Consider the following 20,646-nt stretch of genomic DNA (forward strand, 5'->3'; position numbering starts at 1 on the left):
TCATTTTATTTTTGACCTAGGTAGTAAATTATACATTTATTACACTTACACCCTTTTCACTTCCCTTCACAGGCAATAAATAGAATCTGGTTTCTGTCCATGACCAGTCCTCACTTGGAAAAAGAATTTGGCATAAGAGATGACAGAAAAAAAAGTGCGGCAGAATTAGAGATAGAGAGGGTATGTTTGGGTGAGTCACAAACGAGTTATGCAGGAGAAAGTTCCTGGCACTGCTCCCGAAAAATCACATTATTTGGATGCGGTCAGAGAGGGCAGCCAGACATCATGAGAGCCATAGAGAGCTCTGCCCTAAGTGATGAAAGCAATGGCGATTACCACACTGCGTGTGTGTGAGGGCAAAAGGGGTGTGTGTGGAAGTAGCGTACCTGTTGAGATTTGTGTTTGTGTTTGTGTGTGTGTGTGTGTGTGTGTGTGTGTGTGTGTGTGTTAGTAGGTCAGGGTGGTGCCCTTGGCCTTGTAAGGCACGGTTATCTGGGGTTATCTGGGTTATATATTTGATCCCTGCTTCCCTGCAGGTCTAGTAGCTGCTTCCTCTTCACCTGGCCTCTGTAAGTCTGCACAGCTGGTTGTATTTTGTATTTACGCTGCATTTGTCTGTTGTCTAAGCTAATAATAACTTGATTTCAATATGGTCTCATTTAACAAAATGGAAATGTTGCAAAGGTACTTTTTTGATATATCTGAAGCAACAGCATGTTTGGCACAAAATATCTGTTATTTCTACAAATATTGATGTTAGTCAGGGCTCCTGTAGCTTAAGGCAAGTTAGATTTAACACTTCAAGACTTGCCACTTGCCACTCGGCATCAAATTGAAGACCAATTTTACAATAACCAAAAGTGAGGAAAAAACATAAACCACATTTTTACTTAGGGTTAGGGACAATTTTGTCCAAAAATCAGTTTGAATTGCAATACTTTGTTGGCAAGTTTTCTTTTTCTCACTCTGCATTTGGGATTTAACTGCATTAAGTCTTATGGTTTTATAAGAGGGATTTGGTAAATTATTTTTTCAATAGATGCTACTTATCACTTTGATTTATTTTTTATGACACAACATCAGAAAAAAAAAGATTAATGAAATCCCTCTTCCCATATCTGATCATCCTAAAGACTTTTGAATGTTTGATTAGTCATCTTAATAACAATAAGGCCTTGTTTCTATTTTAACAAAATCAATGCCTTTTAAGACTTTTTAAGGATCTGCAGGAACCCCTGATGTTAGTATGTTGCCATAATTCAGATATTTTACAATATCCTCAAAGTCTCCTAATTGTTCTCTCTGCCCACTTCAGGTCCTTGACATATTTTGAAATCTGAGCTCATCTGTCCTCTGAGGTGAATCAAACGGTAAATTCTCCTTTCCTTATGCATTCATAGCAATTCATACAATATAATTAAAGACTGATATTATATTACAATGTTTTCTGTAGAGAACACAGATGGAATATGAAAAATCCAAATCTTAAAGACAAAAAAGAAGGATTTTCCTTGAAACCAATAGTTTAAAAGTAAAATATATTAAAATGAAGTCTGACATACAGGCAGAGTGAACCCTTTATCCTCATCTCTACTAACTGTGTGTACAATAGTGCAGCCATGGGGGATGCAGAGATGGCTGTGTTTGGGCAGGCTGCCTCGTACCTAAGGAAGTCGGACAGGGAGCGAATGGAGGCGTCGACGCGTCCCTTCGATATCAAGAAAGAATGCTTTGTCCCGGATCCAGTGGAAGAGTTTGTGAAGGCAACCATCACCAGCCGAGATGGAGAGAAGGTCACTGTGGAGAACCAGTATGGGAAGGTCAGTGTTTTCAGTATACCATTCGAGCATTTAGTTCATATAATGAACAATACATATAGTTTTCTTAGCATTGCTGCAACGATAAAATTATTCTCAACCTAAACCTTAACACGGCAATGTTAAAAATAAGTGTAAGCACTTAGCTGAATTACAGCAATTGTAATAAGCTGAGGGTAAGCAGGAGTAGAAGGCAGGTTGTGGACAGAGTTTGCAAATTGTTGGAGCTAAAAGTTATGTCAGACTCCCAAAAGTCTGTGTGAATTGCATAATTCACAATGAAAAGGCAGTTACTTTACTTCGAATGCATGTTTTGTTTCTCCAGTTGAGTGTGTGATGACACGAAGCATTGCTGCCATCTGGCATTAATAATGTGTGCTACACTCTTTAAAGTTACACAAGCAGTGTCGGCAATAACAAGGTTTTTAAATAACAACAGAAATGATCTGAATGTTTGGTTAAATTACTCATAAAAATAAAATGTTCAAATGTGAGAATCTGAGATTCACATTAAAGACTCTTCTGATATATTTGTGAGAATCTGGAATGGAATATATTTTAGCTAAACTCTAACCCCACACCTTACTGAATATAACTCCAAACAAACAAAGTCATATTTATCTATCTTCTTGCATCTTTTTGTAGCCACTCACAATGGGCCTCTATTTTGTGCAACTGCGTTTTTCTTTTTTTAACATCTTTGTATGTGTGTGAGTGTCTCTATATGTGTTTATGTGCCTATATGGTTATATGTTCATCTTATTTCGTTATTGTCTTTCTGCTATGTTGTACTGCTGCTTGTATGTTTTCAAAAACCAATAAAAATATGTTTAAAAAAAACATTTTCAGGTGACATTTGTATGACCATTATTATTAACCAGATAACTGGATTATTTTTCCCCAGACTGTGGTGGTCAAAGATTCCCAGATTCTGCAACAGAATCCTCCAAAGTTTGACAAGATCGAGGACATGGCCATGCTGACCTTCCTCCACGAGCCCGCCGTGCTGTTTAACCTCAAAGAGCGTTATGCAGCATGGATGATCTATGTGAGTAGCCTGCGACGCAATAGACAAGATCTCTCAATAAACTGTACCGTGCACCACTCAAACCACGACTGCGTTGAGTAAGCCTTGTACTAAATATGATGACCAATGTATACACACATCAAAAAATGTCTTCAGTGTTAATTTTGCAATTATTCTTAAATAAATATAATTCCTCTGGTATTAGTTCATTATTTAAGATGTGAACAAAAATATTATAAAGGACTGAAATTCACAAGTACAGAAATACTAAATGGAAGAATAGTGTGTCCAAAACAAGAAATCAGCAATACATCAAAACCTAACAAAGTTTTAATTTACAAATAGAAAATGGTTGACATTAAAACTAATATTTCTTTTCTCTGTCGCAGACCTACTCTGGGCTCTTCTGTGTGACTGTTAACCCCTACAAGTGGCTGCCAGTCTACAACCAAGAGGTGGTTGTTGCTTATAGAGGAAAGAAGAGAAGTGAAGCTCCTCCTCATATCTTCTCCATCTCTGATAATGCCTACCAGTACATGCTGGCAGGTAAAAAGGAATAAATAATGTTTTAGGTAACTCTGGTAAGATATAGGTACGCTGAATCTTGATACTTATAAAATTGTGTTCTCACTACTTGTTTTTGTAGACCGTGAAAACCAGTCAATTCTGATCACGTACGTAACAGTCAATTCTTAAAAAGAACAAATGACAGCATATCCTTATGAGTAAAATCGTTTTCTAAATTATGCCACTGTAGGTACTGATTATAGCCTTTTTGATTACAGTGGAGAATCTGGTGCAGGAAAGACTGTCAACACAAAAAGAGTCATCCAGTATTTTGCAAGTATTGCAGCGGGAGGCATAAAGAAAGACCCCAATGCCAAAGACAAGGTAAATGAAAAGCTTTGTCACGTGTGAGATGTCAGAGGGGGTCTGGTGAGTTGTAAACTGCTTAAAAACTACAGATAACACAACAAAGAGATGAATGTAGCTATCAACTCTTACCATCTTTAACAAGAATGTAATACATTAGACTAAGTGAGTGAAACTCCTGATGTGAAGCAATGCTGAAATCACTTTTCTCTGCATACTGGTGACAAATCAAACTCCTGTCATGATTTCCAGTTTGTGCAGCGACTGTGTTTAATAATATATATAATTAATATAATTTGTTGGTTATAAAGTTCTTAAAACTTTCAAAAACTGCCACCGGAGGCAGCTGAAGTCTCTTTGTGTATCTTGATTGAGCATACACAATGTCTTTGACAGGGTACCCTGGAGGATCAAATCATCCAGGCGAACCCTGCTCTGGAAGCCTTTGGGAATGCCAAGACCATCAGGAATGACAACTCCTCCAGATTTGTGAGTGTCTAATCTTTGTGTGATTTAATTGTGAATATTTTGTATTCAGTTCTCATGAAAACACTATCTGTGGTGGTAGCAGATATGAAGGTTGCCTTAAAAATGCAAACTTGATTCTTTCAGGGTAAATTCATCCGTATTCATTTCGATACCAGGGGGAAGTTAGCCTCCGCTGATATTGAAACATGTAAGAACAAACACTTTTATCTTATCTTACACACACTCATGCTGTAAATATTATTGTATAACATAGTAATATAGCTGATTTTACACATGACATTATCTTCTCTTTTGTATCTGTCACTTGTCAGACCTTCTGGAGAAATCTCGTGTGATCTTCCAGCTCAAGGCTGAGAGAGATTACCACATTTTCTATCAGATTCTGTCCAACAAGAAGCCTGAACTTCTGGGTGAGTGCAAGACTGTGGTTCCTTTGTGTCTCAGTGGTGCTAGGCCAAGATGGAAAAAAAAGTTGAAAAAACAAACAAACAACAAAACACGTCTGTCATTGGAATTTTATTGCAGTTGCCTGTCCATCTGTCTGACCTTGTCTCGCCCTGTCTCGTTGTCCTCCAGAGATGCTGCTGATCACAAATAATCCCTATGACTACGCCTTCATCTCTCAGGGGGAAACCCAAGTGGCCTCCATTAATGACTCAGAGGAACTGATGGCAACAGATGTCAGGCTCTCATTCATTTTACTCAGTTTTTTACAATTTGACATAAACTCTAACCATAATGACTAGAGGAGTTACATGGGATTCACACTGAAAACAACCCCTTCATGTGTTAAAACAATGCAGGGGGCTGTGCTGGTTAAGGTACCAGAGAGAGAATAAAATACATCCAAGAAGTCCAGTTGGAGTAACAGATTAATGCATTTAAAGTCTTGTCAGATGCCAAAACACTGTCCATCTAGTTTCATCTATTTTCAAAACACCCACAAGTTAGAAGTACAATGTTACAGGTTACAATGTAATCTATCAGGTAGTGTTAATATTGTCAACTATTTATTTTTTAAGTAGTCTTAGTCCTGTGCCAAATGTCTGAAGATTGACTTAAAATTGGGCCATTTTTACTTCATCTTAGTCAAAGAAAACCTGATCTGTTTTAGTACAGTTTTAGTCCATGAGAGCTGTTTACATGTTAGTCTTTTTACTCATTTAATTATTTTGAAAACATCAGTCAATCTAGTGGAGCCAAAGGATATAATTTTGTCATTTTAGTCAAACCTTTGCCACATAAGATGTTATCCTTCTTTTACGAAGGTATCCACCCGCATGTAACCGACACTTGTGAAACCAACCACTACTGGCAGGCAAATCAACAAAAACATCCACATTCCAACAAATATCCAACATATTCTCTTAAAGTTAATTCGCCAAACAAACTAGAATATTCCAACAAAAATAAATAAAGATTGTAATGATTTTTTTTAACACTCATCAACAGCATTGCATGTTTATATAGTCTCAATGTCCTGTTTAGCATATTTAATCATAGTTCAGTTTTCTCTAACAAAATTAACACTGCTACTAGGAATATGAACTTGCATGTGTTTGGTTGAATTTTTCTGAAGGAAGTCATGTTGCATTCAAGCAAAAGTTAAGCCAGGTCCAACTTTTCTCTGGACAGCCGTGCATTGTTTGGCTGTGCTGCATTCCCCATACAGATCAAGAGTAGAAGAAAGACTCTGACCTCTCATAAAGCTCTGTGTGTTTGTGTGCATGCCTGTTGAACTGAGTACATAATTTTTGTTATGTCTGGACATTTGTGTTCTGATGATGCGGAAGTACACATAAGGAAGCTGTTATTTTCTTATTGTATGGTGAGTAATGATTAGTCTTTGTTTTATGTATTGTTGAGACACACTTGCTTTGAGTCTGTATGTGATAGTGGCCCATTAGTCTAATAAGCTATTAAGGTAGCTAATACATATGTGGAATTTTTTACTTCCCAAATTTATAACTTTGATTAAACTGCATTGCCTGCCCCAAATGCTAATAACTTATCTGATGTGCTCCTCCACAGGAAGCCTTTGATGTGTTGGGCTTTACTCAAGAGGAGAAGAACTCTGTGTACAAGCTGACTGGTGCCATCATGCATCACGGCAACATGAAATTCAAGCAGAAGCAGCGAGAGGAGCAGGCTGAGGCTGATGGCACTGAAGGTGAGAGAAGCTTGGTTTGTCAGACTGACGCAGAACTGGTCAAGAGAGGCACTAGCGTAAGAAGGTAGTTTTACAGCATTCCCCGTCCTTCTTCAGATGCTGACAAAGTTGCATATCTGATGGGCCTGAACTCTGCTGACCTCATCAAAGGTCTCCTTCACCCAAGAGTCAAAGTAGGAAATGAGTGGGTCACCAAGGGACAAAATGTTGCTCAGGTAAGAATTAAAAAAGTAATTTTAAGTCTTTGTCTCACACAGTTATTTACCTTTATGTTTAAAGAAACGTTACTTACAACATTTGCAAAAAACAAGGTTTATGCATTTATATAATTGGGATTACATATATATCATATTCCCCAGGTGAATTATGCAGTCGGAGCTCTATCCAAGGCTGTTTATGAAAGGATGTTCCTGTGGATGGTGATGAGAATCAACCAGTCACTTGAGACCAGGCAGCCTCGCCAATACTTCATCGGTGTACTGGACATTGCTGGATTTGAAATTTTTGAGGTGAGTTATCCTATAAGCACACACACAAAACACATTCCTCCTTTCACATGACATTAATGGATAATCCTATATTTTCTCTCTTCACAGTTCAACACCTTTGAGCAGCTGTGCATCAACTTCACAAATGAAAAACTGCAACAGTTTTTCAACCACCACATGTTTGTGCTGGAGCAGGAAGAGTACAAGAAAGAGGGCATTGAATGGACTTTCATAGATTTTGGCATGGACTTGCAGGCCTGCATTGACCTGATTGAAAAGGTGTGAAACTGGATAATAGATAGTTCAACAAACATAAAGACTGATTGAAAATATTGTGATTTTTCACCATTTGTATATTTGTCCCCTCAGCCCATGGGTATCATGTCCATCCTTGAAGAGGAGTGCATGTTCCCCAAAGCATCGGACACTACCTTTAAAGCTAAGCTCTATGACAACCACCTGGGCAAATCTGCCAACTTCCAGAAGCCCAGAATTGTCAAAGGGAAACCAGAGGCCCATTTTGCCCTGATGCATTATGCTGGAACTGTTGATTATAATATCAACAACTGGCTGGTAAAGAACAAGGATCCTCTGAATGAGACTGTGGTTGGACTCTACCAGAAGTCTACTCTCAAGCTGTTATCTGTGCTCTTTGCCAATTATGCTGGAGCTGATTCAGGTACCCTGGAATGAATATCTTGTTCAGAAATAACAATGTTTTTTGTTTTTTTTTGTCTATGACATTAAGCCTTTGGGTTATTTTTCTGAACAGCTATGGCTGAACATGTTGAAGGCAAAAAAGAGAAGAAGAAGAAGGGTTCATCATTTCAGACAGTGTCTGCTCTTCATAGGGTATTGTTTATGATTGTTAAATGATATTTTGTATGATGCAGTGTTCCTCAACAGCCAACATGTGTTAATGTATGCCTCTTTATATTAACAGGAGAACCTGAACAAGCTGATGACCAACTTGAGGTCTACTCACCCTCACTTTGTGCGCTGCATCATCCCCAATGAGACCAAGACTCCTGGGGCCATGGAGAACCCCCTGGTGATGCACCAGCTGCGCTGTAACGGTGTGCTGGAAGGCATCAGGATCTGCAGAAAGGGCTTCCCCAACAGGATCCTCTATGGAGATTTCAAACAAAGGTATCATTTGATATGTTGAATGTTGACACATGCTAAATAATTCTCAAAGAAAATGTTAATATTATTTCCAATCTCTTTCCAGATATCGCATCCTAAATCCTGCTGCCATCCCTGAAGGTCAGTTCATTGACAGCCGGAAGGGAGCTGAGAAACTTCTCGGGTCTCTGGATATTGATCACAATCAGTACAAGTTTGGACACACTAAGGTATCATCTTAAATTGTTCTGATACTAGAAAAGTGGAACAATGCAGCAGGAGATGAAGTAGATGGAAAAAAAGTAAAATATCCATCGGTGCTGTTAGGTGTTCTTCAAGGCTGGTTTGCTGGGTCTGCTTGAGGAGATGAGAGACGAGCGTCTCTCCAAAATCATCACTGCTATTCAAGCCAGGTCCCGTGGACTTCTGTCTCGTATTGAGTATCAGAAGATGGTGGAACGCAGGTACTCTTGTGCCCAGCCTATATTGTTGCTAAATATTTAAAGATTATTACTTTTTGATTTGTATAGTTAACTAAAGCCTTCCAATGTATTTTTAAAAATACTTCAGAGAGGCATTATTGGTGATCCAATGGAATGTCCGTTCATTCATGGGGGTCAAGAATTGGCCCTGGATGAAGCTGTACTTCAAGATCAAACCTCTGTTGAGATCTGCTGAGGCAGAAAAGGAGATGGCCAACATGAAGGAAGAATTCCTGAAGCTGAAAGAGGCTTATGCCAAATCAGAAGCTCGGAGGAAGGAACTAGAGGAGAAAATGGTTTCTCTTCTTCAAGAGAAGAATGACCTGCAGCTCCAAGTTCAAGCGGTAAGAATGCAACAATACTAACATTTCCCCTATGAACATGTAATTAAGAGATATGCTAATGAGATCACATGTTTGGCAGGAGCAAGATAACCTCTGTGATGCTGAGGAAAGATGTGAGGGGCTGATCAAAAACAAAATTCAACTGGAGGCAAAAGCCAAAGAGCTGACAGAAAGACTGGAGGATGAGGAGGAGATGAATGCTGAACTGACTGCTAAGAAGAGGAAGCTGGAGGATGAATGCTCTGAGCTGAAGAAAGACATTGACGACTTGGAATTAACTCTGGCTAAAGTGGAGAAAGAGAAGCATGCCACTGAGAACAAGGTATGACCCTTTGTTTCACATTAGCAACTTGATCTGGCATCCAGTAACTCATCTTTTCTTGGTTCATAGGTGAAAAACCTGGTTGAAGAGATGTCTGCTCAGGATGAAATCATTGCTAAGTTGACCAAGGAAAAGAAAGCCTTACAGGAAGCTCATCAGCAAACGCTGGATGATCTGCAGAGTGAAGAAGACAAAGTCAACAGTCTGACCAAGGCCAAGGCTAAGCTGGAGCAGCAAGTGGATGATGTAAGAATCCATATCTGAACTATATTACTTAGATTATATGCATGTATGTATGTGTATGTATTAAACAATCAATCAATTTACCAATGTTTTAATCAAATGTATTTTCATTTAGCTTGAAGGATCTCTTGAGCAAGAGAAGAAGATTCGAATGGACCTTGAGAGAGCAAAAAGAAAGCTCGAGGGAGACTTAAAGTTGACCCTGGAGACTGTAATGGATTTAGAAAATGACAAGCAACAGCTGGAGGAGCGCCTGAAAAAGTACAAAATCATTATGACATTGTTAATTTAGTATTGTCATTGAAAAGTTGTTTAACTAGCTAACACTGATTAAACAATTTTTTTTCAGGAAGGACTTTGAGATCAGCCAGCTGAATGGCAAAATTGAGGATGAGCAGGCCATCATCATTCAACTTCAGAAGAAGCTGAAAGAGCTGCAGGTACAAATGTGTATTAATGGGTCTTCATTAGATGTAATCGTATTCCAAATCTGTTGTTGTATTTGAGCACTTTGTTCTGATACTAGGCTCGTGTAGAGGAGCTGGAGGAAGAGCTGGAGGCAGAGCGAGCTGCCCGAGCCAAAGTGGAGAAGCAGAGAGCAGACTTGGCCAGAGAGCTGGAGGAGATCAGTGAGAGGCTGGAGGAGGCTGGTGGAGCAACATCTGCCCAGATTGAGATGAACAAGAAGAGGGAGGCTGAGTTCCTGAAACTCCGCAGAGACCTTGAAGAGGCCACTCTGCAGCATGAAGCCACTGCTGCCACACTCAGGAAAAAACAAGCTGACAGTGTTGCTGATCTGGGAGAGCAGATTGACAACCTGCAAAGAGTCAAGCAGAAACTGGAGAAGGAGAAGAGTGAGCTTAGACTGGAGCTGGATGATGTGGTTTCCAGTATGGAACTTATTGTTAAGTCTAAGGTATGTGGGCGTGAAGATGCTCAAGTTACATTTCCATGTTGCTTTTACTCACAACCAGGTAGTTGACTGAATGATGACAGATGATGCACAGCAGTGAAAAGTGAACATGAGCACCTCCAACTTCAATCTTTTGTTAATAGGTTAAGGTGAATGAGACAACCTAAATCTAAAATAGAATTTTCTTTAGGATGGAACTGGGAGTACAAACTAGTGAATAATGTCTTGCGATGTTAAAAAGTAGAAAATGATGCCTGTGAAATATGGTGTATTTCTTTCGAAGACTAACTTGGAGAAGACCTGCAGAACTTTGGAGGATCAAATGAATGAATACAGGAACAGGTGTGACGAAAATCAGAGATCTCTCAATGACTTAACCACCCAAAAAGCCAAGCTCCAAGCTGAGAACGGTCAGTGTTAGCCTTATTAATGGTAGGATAAAAACTGTTTTATGCAGAACAATGTCATTCTCAATCCAAATTGTTGCTTCTCTAGATGAGCTTTCAAGACAGATGGAGGAAAAAGAATCTCTCATTTCTCAGCTGACGAGAGGAAAGAACTCCTATAATCAACAACTTGAAGATTTGAAAAGACAACTAGAGGAGGAAGTAAAGGTATGAAAATGGTAGAATTACATTCACGTTTTAGTTGCATGTAGTTGCATTTAGTTGCATAGTTGCATGTGAAAGAGAACTACTCACATTATCAATATTTATCCAGGCCAAGAATGCGTTAGCCCATGCAGTGCAGTCTGCTCGTCATGACTGTGACCTGCTCAGGGAGCAGTATGAGGAGGAGCTGGAGGCCAAGGCTGAATTGCAGCGTGGCATGTCCAAGGCCAACTCGGAGGTGGCTCAGTGGAGAACTAAGTACGAAACTGATGCCATCCAGAGAACTGAGGAACTGGAGGAGGCCAAGTGAGTCCAGTTCATACAAGAGCATTTATCTGAAATATGATATAAGATAAACAGTTTGAGAGAACACTTAAGGGATTTTTTTAAACCCTGCATGTCCACAATATGTCCATAATTGTGGCCATTGTTACTCTATGGGTGATGCTGATTTTGCAACTGCCAGCTCCATTGTAGGGATGTGGAGAAACTAGGACTCATCTTGGGGCAAGCTGTGTGAGTCTCCTACAGCTGTTCAAGCAAACATGATTTTTGCATGAACCAAACACTTGTCTCAAACTCTGACCAAAAATAAATACAGGAAGAAGCAGCTGGAACAGCCATTAGGGCTATCTGCTAGGGCTCTACATCCAGGTCAGAAAACAGGGGTCAAAGAAAATGCATAACCAAACTTTAGTATTCACGGATGGTTGGTCACACATTGCTCAAACAAATTGCGCTTTACATGATGAAGTGAGTGAAGATGGGCACCTTTGTTGCACACTCTTCCACATCCTTACTTAATGTCCTGTGTTCTCTCAAATAAAGGTATGAAATGCAAAATAAAAAGAACACTTAGACATCAGTGGATAACAAGTCCTTTGTTTTTCAGAAAGAAGCTGGCTCAGCGTCTGCAGGATGCTGAGGAGGCTGTAGAAGCAGGAAATGCTAAATGTTCATCTCTGGAAAAGACCAAACACAGGCTGCAGAATGAGATTGAAGATCTTATGGTTGACGTGGAGAGATCTAATGCTGCTGCTGCTGCTCTGGACAAGAAGCAAAGAAACTTTGACAAAGTATATGAGTATTTTATAATCATCAGAAACCCAAGGTTTCAAATAATTACTACAGAGAAATTAGTCTCTTCAAACAATAAATATTTTCTACTGTAAAGGCCCTGTTGTGATGAGCTAAACCTGAATTCATACAACTTGCATCTCAATGTCCAGATCCTGTCTGAGTGGAAGCAGAAATATGAGGAGTGTCAGTGTGAGCTAGAGAGCTCTCAGAAAGAGGCCAGGTCTCTGAGCACTGAGCTCTTCAAACTGAAGAACTCCTACGAAGAATCTCTTGACCATCTGGAGACCCTGAAGAGAGAAAACAAGAATCTTCAGGGTAATGTATCATTGAATGTGCCTAAATAAGCAATGCATATACACTGCAAGGGGCAAAAAAACAATTAAATACAACTACTTTTATACACAGAGGAGATCTCTGACCTCACTGAGCAACTTGGTGAGGGAGGAAAAACCATTCATGAGTTGGAGAAAGTTCGCAAGCAGCTGGAGCAGGAAAAGAGTGAGATTCAGTCTGCCCTTGAGGAAGCAGAGGTAAGACCAAGTCCTCTACATACTTCTATGAGAGTTTCAAAATGAAGCTGCTGTAATTTTGTGAATAGTTGGAAATATATACGATTAGCAAAACTTCTGATGTTTATCTTAGGCTTCTCTGGAGCATGAGGAGGGCAAGATTCTCAGAGCCCAGCTCGAGTTCAGCCAGATTAAGGCAGACATGGAGCGTAAAATAGCAGAGAAAGATGAGGAGATGGAGCAGAGCAAGAGGAACCTGCAGAGGATGATTGACAACCTGCAAAGCTCTCTCGAGGCAGAGACTCGCAGCAGGAATGAGGCCCTCCGCTTGAAAAAGAAGATGGAGGGAGACCTCAATGAGATGGAGATCCAGCTGAGCCAGGCCAACAGGCAGGCAGCTGAGGCTCAGAAACAACTTAAGGCTGTTCATGCACATCTAAAGGTGAAAAAGGGGACATACCTTCATTGTAATCAGCATCATTTTTATGGTAACATTATAACTGGAGGCTATTGTACATTTTCAGGATGCACAACTCCAGCTTGATGAGTCTCTTCGATCCAATGAAGATCTTAAAGAGAACATTGCCATCGTTGAGAGACGCAACCATCTGCTTCAGGCTGAACTGGAGGAGCTCAGGGCTGCTCTGGAGCAAACTGACAGAAGTCGCAAACTTGCTGAGCAAGAGCTGCTGGATGTTACTGAAAGGGTGCAGCTACTGCACTCACAGGTACAGCAGATAACTTAGAATTTGTTTTATTAAAAAAAATGTTGCTCTATAATGAACTGTATAATGAATTTGCCTTAATTGTATAATAAAAGAACACTAGCCTGATAAACCAAAAGAAGAAGCTGGAGGCTGATACGTCCCAGCTTCAGACTGAAGTGGAGGAAGCGGTGCAGGAGTGCAGGAATGCTGAAGAGAAGGCCAAGAAGGCCATTACTGATGCTGCCATGATGGCAGAGGAGCTGAAGAAAGAGCAGGACACCAGTGCTCACCTGGAGCGTATGAAGAAGAACATGGAGCAAACCATCAAAGACCTCCAGCACCGTTTGGATGAAGCTGAACAGATCGCCATGAAGGGAGGCAAGAAGCAGGTGCAGAAGCTCGAGGCCAGGGTGAGTATATATTTTACATTTATGATTTTGGTTGTTTTTTGTTAACAGTGAGTTACTTTGAGTTACCAAAAATGTGTTTTCCCGGAGTAGGTGAAGGAACTGGAAAATGAGGTTGAAATGGAGCAGAAGAAAAGCAGCGAAGCAGTGAAGGGCATCCGCAAATATGAGCGCCGCATCAAAGAACTTACTTATCAGGTTTGTAGCAAGATTCAATAGCCAGCATGTGTGGTGAATGTTCTTCTAAAGGATATTCACTTAACCTAGTGTTTTATTTCCACAGACTGAGGAAGACCGCAAGAATCTTGCCCGACTCCAAGATCTGGTAGATAAGCTGCAGCTGAAGGTGAAGGCCTACAAGAGATCTTCAGAGGAAGCTGTAAGTGAAATGTGTGTTATGGTTTTTTTCTTCTGGCATCTTCCTCTGGTTGTGTGTAACTATATGTCTTTAACTTATCATAAACAGGAGGAACAGGCTAACGTCCACCTTGGCAAGTTCCGTAAGCTGCAGCACGAGCTGGACGAGGCTGAGGAGAGGGCTGACATCGCTGAGTCTCAGGTCAACAAGCTGCGGGCCAAGAGCCGTGAAGCCGGCTCCAAGGTTTGAAGCATGCACTCTGTAGCAGGTGCACAGCATCTGACCCTGACACATGCTGCCCTCTGTTGGCTGCATTTAACATGTCGCTCTGCTCTTTAAGTATTAGTGCAAACACATGTTAAGTTAAAATAGGGTCCTTCAGTTAATCTGAGTCTGTTCGTGTATGCATTGCTTTGTGGCATTCAAGCAATACTAATCTGAAGACACTGACTGCTGTTTCTCTTTTTTCTTTCTTCTTCCAAATTCCCCGGCTGTAACAGAAAGGGTTTGAGGAGGAGTGAAGCTTTGGAGCCTGCAGAAACCCCCTTTGCCTGCCGTGTAACTGTAGATGCACAATGGAGTAATAGGCCTACTTTAAGGGAGAAAAAAATTGAGATTCGAGAATAAAGTCATAATATTTTGACGAAACAAAACATAACATTGCACTATTAAATTTGGAATTTAATTAGAATAAATTCATAATGTTTCAAGAAAAAAATGTCATATTACAAGAATCAGTTGTAATTTATATGCAAAACAAGTTGAGATCTAAATACCCTGTCCTAGCAATCTATCTTTTATCTGACAAATAAGTTATTGTAATGACTGGATGGTATAGGTTTCACCAGTAAGACACTTGTCTGATTAGAGAGAAAATTAAAACAGTTACACAAAGTATGACATAATAGGCAGGTGTGTTTTGAAGCAGTAGCTTTAGCACAGCAGGTACTGAGAGCTCAGTCATGGCATAAGAATGTGATGCATTTCTGCAAATGATTTGAAAGGCAGTCCTATAATCTACTGTGTATTACATTAATACTCTGTGCGCTGCTGATAAGGTAATACCCCCTTACACAACCATCTGACACCTAACCATGTGACTCTCTCTGGATGAGATGAAGATTAGGGCAGAAGCCGTGTGATGCTCTTCAGCAGAGGTTAAAAACTGAAACTTGGATGCAAAAAATTTCATTTCTAATCAGGCATCGATGTCATCAATGAGTGGCTGATTGTCCGCACGAATTTTAACACTTCTGATCAAGCGCAGCACTCAGCCACATTCCTTTAGGCGTAGTAGGGGTACAAACAGAGCAAATTCGCCTTCAAGCGAGGAAGAATATAACTTGGCGACACCTACTCCATTTTGACTTCATTCTCAAAATATTATGACTTTTTTCTCATGTTATTGTGCGTTAATACGCAGAATCTGTGATTTTCTTTTTCTAACAGTGGCCCTAATACTTCATTATATACATAGATCTCCTCCACTATCAATACTCATAACCTGTAGTGCTTAATAAAATCTCATCAAGCTGTTGCACAACATTGTATTCTGCTTTTTTTAAGGAGTTAGTTGGGTCATTGAACATTGTGCTGTACATTTTTTTGTGTACACACACACACACATGCACAATTATTTTAAACTAAACAGGATGGTCAATGTCATTATCCTTGAGGGTTAGGCCTTGGCAGGAAAATTCAGGGGCAGAGAGTCTAAAAAGTGGGATGTTATGGAGAGGTGATTTCTAAAATAGAGAGAGATAAAGCAAATCCCTTTTTCTCAAAATAGAGTTAAAGAAAGCCCAAGAGCCTGAGCCTCAAGGTCAGCAATAAACAAAGGCTCATACGCGGGCCTAACCATAATACCATGCATAATCACTTGCAGCTGCTCAGCAAATACCTGTTCCTCCGAAGGGCGAGGGAGGATTTTTGAAAAATCAGTAGTCAAATATCTTGTTCATATACTGAAATAAATCAAGAGAATAAAATATATACAATGCATAATAAGGATTAATGTTCTTTTCTACCCTGAACTGACAGTTCTATACTTACCTGTCTGTACAGAGCTCTGCCTTGATGCTGATGTCAGCTCTCGGTCATTGTTGCTGCTGCTGGAGACTAAAAAATGATTTGGGGCAGGAGGGAGGAGAGAGAGGCCCCAGACTCCTATTGTGTGAAATTCAGGGAGTCCTGTGTCTTCTCTTATTACATGTCATGCCCTTAACTCCCTGTGCGGACAAGCAGGTATCCATTAGCTAATGAAAGTACATTCACACCTATGTTTAAAGAGGGGCGACACATACAGCGCAGTATGTGCTGAGGATTATCGACATGATTAGCAGGATGTCTGAGCACATGCAGGACTAACCAAAGATGGAACCATTTGCCGCCTCTATAATTAGACCTTCTTTAACATGGTATATGATGCTTATGGTCTTATCTCAAGAGTTAAAAGCAGTCAACTTTGACACTACTATTACTGTTTTTATACAAAACTGTTTGACACTACCACTGACTGGTCTAACATGACGATGAATTTAGTTTACAGCCAGTATAAAAGACTTTAATCATGCAGGCCTGACCCCAGTCTCTTCAGGGGAATGACTCTGCTACATAAAGAGCTGTTTGCTTCTCTAGCAGCAGTAGCAGCTAGAAAAACATCAGTGGATATTCATGAAAAGTAAAATTCATTACCTACCATGAGCAGCATTAATTAGTGTGGTTGAACTAGGAAAGAAAAGGACACCTAAATTAAAGTCAAAGCTCATAAGCAGAAAATAACAGAGCCCCTCAAGGTCATATTTATTGCAAAAGCTCCACAACTATAGCCGTGTTTCAAATGGAAATTTTGAACAAAACTTAAGCAGTAGTTTTGAGATGTCCATAAAACACGATAACAAGATAAAAGAATCCCTATTTATGAAGACCAAGCACATAATTAACTAGTTAATTGCATGAAAGAACAAAACCATAAAAACCTACTTCAAACCTTCATTCGCTTGAATTTGATATTCATATCACACTAAAATACAGTATCATGAATTTAGTAACTAAAATAATAATAGTAATGATAAACTGTATTTAAATTACACTTTTGTCAGTTCGTTACAATAAAAAGCAGAAAACTTATATTTGAGACATGTCTTTACATTGCTAATATAATAAGGAGCCTACTGTCAACATGTTCTCTGGGACCAAAGCCCACAGACATGTGGCTCAGTGCTCGATCTGAACCTCCTTCCCCTGCTTGTTTTCAATTAAATCTATGCAATGACAATGTTTATTTGCTGTGACATAAACAATGGATTCAAATCATGTTTCCTTTAATGAATAGAAGTTTGACCTCAAGGTCAGCGTTATCTTCACTTGGTCTTTAGCGGGGGCATGGAATCTCTCACTTCCATTTGGCACCCTGACGCCAGCTGTCAGTAACAGGCCGGGAAACTATCAGAATGGAAATAATCTCAGCACTTGTCACCGGCAGTTGACCCTTCTTTTATCTCTTAACCTTTGAAGGGGCTGTGATAGCTTGTGCCAGTGACTGACTCTGAATAGTAATTACAACGTATATTGTTGAAGTTTCATTAATTATAAATATTAAGCGTTATTAAATAGTAGAGTAGATTTCAAAGATGCCAGAATGAAGAGTGGAATTAAAGCCTGCTATAGAACTGAAGCAGATCAGCTTAGACTCCATGTTGAAGTGGTATTTCAATGGCACAGTAAAAGTTGATGAGCAGCGGGATATACCTGTCACTCACAGTATATTTACACTGTGTGAGGCCATCATCTGCTACCACTGATCCTAGCTGCAGGCAAAGGCAGGACCCTGAAAGCCTCTGTGGCTGCTCTCCTCAATCAGTGCTGTGTGCTTAGCAGGAATTTCACACAGTTATCTTTGTCCTCAAAGACACAATGCCGTGTCAACAGGACTGTAACTGAGGGGCCAGCTTTTGCAAGCTGCTGACTGATAATGGGGGAAGGCTTCCACAGTGACCTTGGCATTGCACTGGCACATATCATGCTGACATAGCCCTCTATTGTGTCATCATTACTGTCTTCCAGTGAATCTCAAGCATGTCACCTGTGGCAGACGTGCGTCTGTGTTGCCTCGCACTTGTCGCCTAGTTAATCTCTCAGACTAATGTTCTTTATTTAGACCGACCCATTTGGTACCGCAAAGTCCATTCTGTGATAACTGGACACAATATGTTACCAATGCCTCGCTGTGACTCCACTTAAGCCTTCTGGGTAATTGAGACCCATACATGACATTCTTCTCTAAAATATCTCCCCGGATATTTTCTGTGTCTTCCTTTGTGTTTAGACAACACCAGCAGTAGTTTACATTTACAGAATGCTGTGTATTACTGTAAAGCCTGCAAAGAATGTAAACCTCGCTTTTGTGTGCTGCTGCTATATCAAGACGCATTAATAATGTCTACTTATTTCTTTCTCAACTTCTAACTTATTTCTGATATAACAGTTTTTTTGTAAATGCAAAAATAGACATAATCAGAATATAATGTGATAATTTCTAAATAACTATGCAAAACAAAACATATATGTTACATAAATATATATATTATAATACATAAAGCTGTTTTTATTAGCATTTTCAGATTTGGATGGATTTGTTGTCCTCTAATTCTTAAGTTTTAACTAATCATTCCTATGAGAGCTGTCAACAGTGTTCTCTCAGTCTTTAGAATTATTATTTATTTTGCTGTTTATTTGGCATCCATTTACTTCTGTACTCTTTGCTGCAGAAATTTTTATTCAGGAAATGTATGCTATTGATCTTTATTCTGACATGTTTCAGTAATTTTATATAATTTTTTATAAAAGTCTTAAAATGTATAACAGAAAGTCTATGGAAAAATGTCAGATAGCTGAAATACCAACAACTTCAAGTGCTAAAATATTCATACTTTACAGACAGGTGTCCTTTCTGGAGATGCTTAACATTTTATATAATATTTCTACAATTTTGCTGACTTTAAAAAAATAGAACTTTGTAAATAAGTTTTCAATTAACATGTGCATGGCATATTCAAGCACGGCACATACAGCCCCGTCATGCATGGTAGCCAAAGCCAGCAAAGTTGTACAGATGGGAAAACCTGCATTTGATACAATTTCCCCTTTTTGTGATAGGAGCAGCAGCTGTAATGAGCAGCCAGCTCTCACACACATTATCACCAGGAAATGCACATTCTAGTAACTTCTTAAAACTCTGTGTAACAGTGACATGAAGACCATTAAGGAGAGATTGTGGAATTATAAGCATATTTTGAATATGCTTTCTTTCATTTTTGATTATACTGGTAATTTTGATATTTGCCCTCTGGCAGATAAAAATATTTGTCCACATTGTCATTTTCTATTACATCAATGATTATATTTGATTGACCTGCATGATTAAAGCTTAGGGACTGTTTGGTGCATTTTATGCACTTTACATTCTTCATTATTTTGATCATTTTGGCAGTGTTCATGCATATGTTTTGGCAAGATTGTATATATTTTTTTTAATCTTGGAATTTCCAGCTCAGCTCCAACAATAAGTCTAAAATACACTGCAGAAACAGAATTGTTAAATTCATACTGTCAAGTGCAAAAAAAAAAGTGCCACTGAAACCCATTCAAACAGCAAATTTTTATGCCACAGCCATCAGAACATAAAACATGTATTGTATTATTTCTGGTTGTCATTCTGAACCATTTGTAATTTGTAATATTTTTTTAACCATATTTTGCATATGGAGAAAATAAATACTATTTCCACTAGATTAACTTAACAATCAATGCTTGACATACCCCAGGCTGTGATAATAATAAATAAATAAAAAATCAATTTTTCATGTAATATACTGAAATTAATTTATTTTTTGACTGATCTTGTTTAAAAAAGTAGAAAAATCATATTTATGTATAATATTTTTAAAACCTAATTTTGAAAAGTGCATTTTAAGTGAGGTTTGAGTATAAGTATTTGACACTGCAGAAAAAAGTATACAAATCAATGTTGCTGCTAATCATTGAAATATCCTAGGATATAATTTAAAGAACAAAAAGACAACAATAATCTACTTAGCATGTAGTACTATTGAAAGTAATTTATTTCACAGGAGTTTTTCAAATCTAAAAACATAGAGCATCATGACAAAAACCTGGCATTTAAAGGGTTAAAATTCTGAAACTTAATGAATATTTGATATTTATGATTTAAGGGATACAGTTGTGTTTACTATTTAAAGTGGGCCCTAAGAGTTAAAAAAAAAGGCAAGGATTCACACACTGGAAGGGGTCTGACATCCTGAAGTTGGGCATATCACCACCTATCTAAATATCATCACATCCATTTAAATGCTGCACCACATAAAAACATTTAACTGCTTTAGATCACTATCAGTCCTGCCTGTATTAAGCGGGGATGCTTCTGCTCAGTACAGCATGCATTGTTCCTGTAACAGAAGCACACTTAAAGGATGATGAGAGAGGAATTTCTCCCTGCGTCTATTTAAAGACTGAGTTGTGGTCCCCTGGCTGCTTGAGGATACCTATGATTAATCACAGCAGTGCATAGAGCTCCTAATATGGCCTTGTCAGGAGACCCCATCACTGATAAGACTCTGACCCGCTGATTTCTATATTGCTCTACGCCACTCATTAACGCCC

The 20,646-nt window shown here is 39.1% G+C and overlaps 1 protein-coding gene across 1 annotated transcript; it reads left to right on the forward strand.

The window, feature by feature from the left end:
• Positions 1-476: 476 nt before the first annotated feature.
• On the forward strand, positions 477-15,508 carry LOC121951958 (myosin-7-like). The gene is made up of 39 exons (XM_088086075.1): positions 477-569; positions 1,316-1,370; positions 1,613-1,820; positions 2,722-2,865; positions 3,234-3,390; positions 3,491-3,518; positions 3,630-3,735; positions 4,114-4,206; positions 4,330-4,393; positions 4,518-4,616; positions 4,783-4,886; positions 6,238-6,376; positions 6,473-6,591; positions 6,736-6,885; positions 6,973-7,143; positions 7,234-7,543; positions 7,637-7,716; positions 7,808-8,013; positions 8,096-8,219; positions 8,317-8,453; positions 8,560-8,815; positions 8,895-9,137; positions 9,207-9,383; positions 9,496-9,641; positions 9,730-9,820; positions 9,907-10,296; positions 10,577-10,703; positions 10,789-10,907; positions 11,014-11,210; positions 11,797-11,980; positions 12,134-12,299; positions 12,390-12,514; positions 12,627-12,935; positions 13,018-13,221; positions 13,314-13,610; positions 13,701-13,805; positions 13,891-13,986; positions 14,074-14,208; positions 14,466-15,508. Exons 3-39 carry the CDS (start codon positions 1,620-1,622, stop codon positions 14,484-14,486), a joined length of 5,820 nt encoding a protein of 1,939 aa, XP_087942201.1. The 5' UTR covers positions 477-569; positions 1,316-1,370; positions 1,613-1,619; the 3' UTR covers positions 14,487-15,508.
• Positions 15,509-20,646: the final 5,138 nt, after the last annotated feature.

Source organism: Plectropomus leopardus, chromosome 12 (assembly GCF_026936395.1).
Source record: "Plectropomus leopardus strain MGB_pleo_1.0 chromosome 12, ASM2693639v1, whole genome shotgun sequence".
Taxonomy (NCBI): Eukaryota; Metazoa; Chordata; class Actinopteri; order Perciformes; family Serranidae; genus Plectropomus; species Plectropomus leopardus.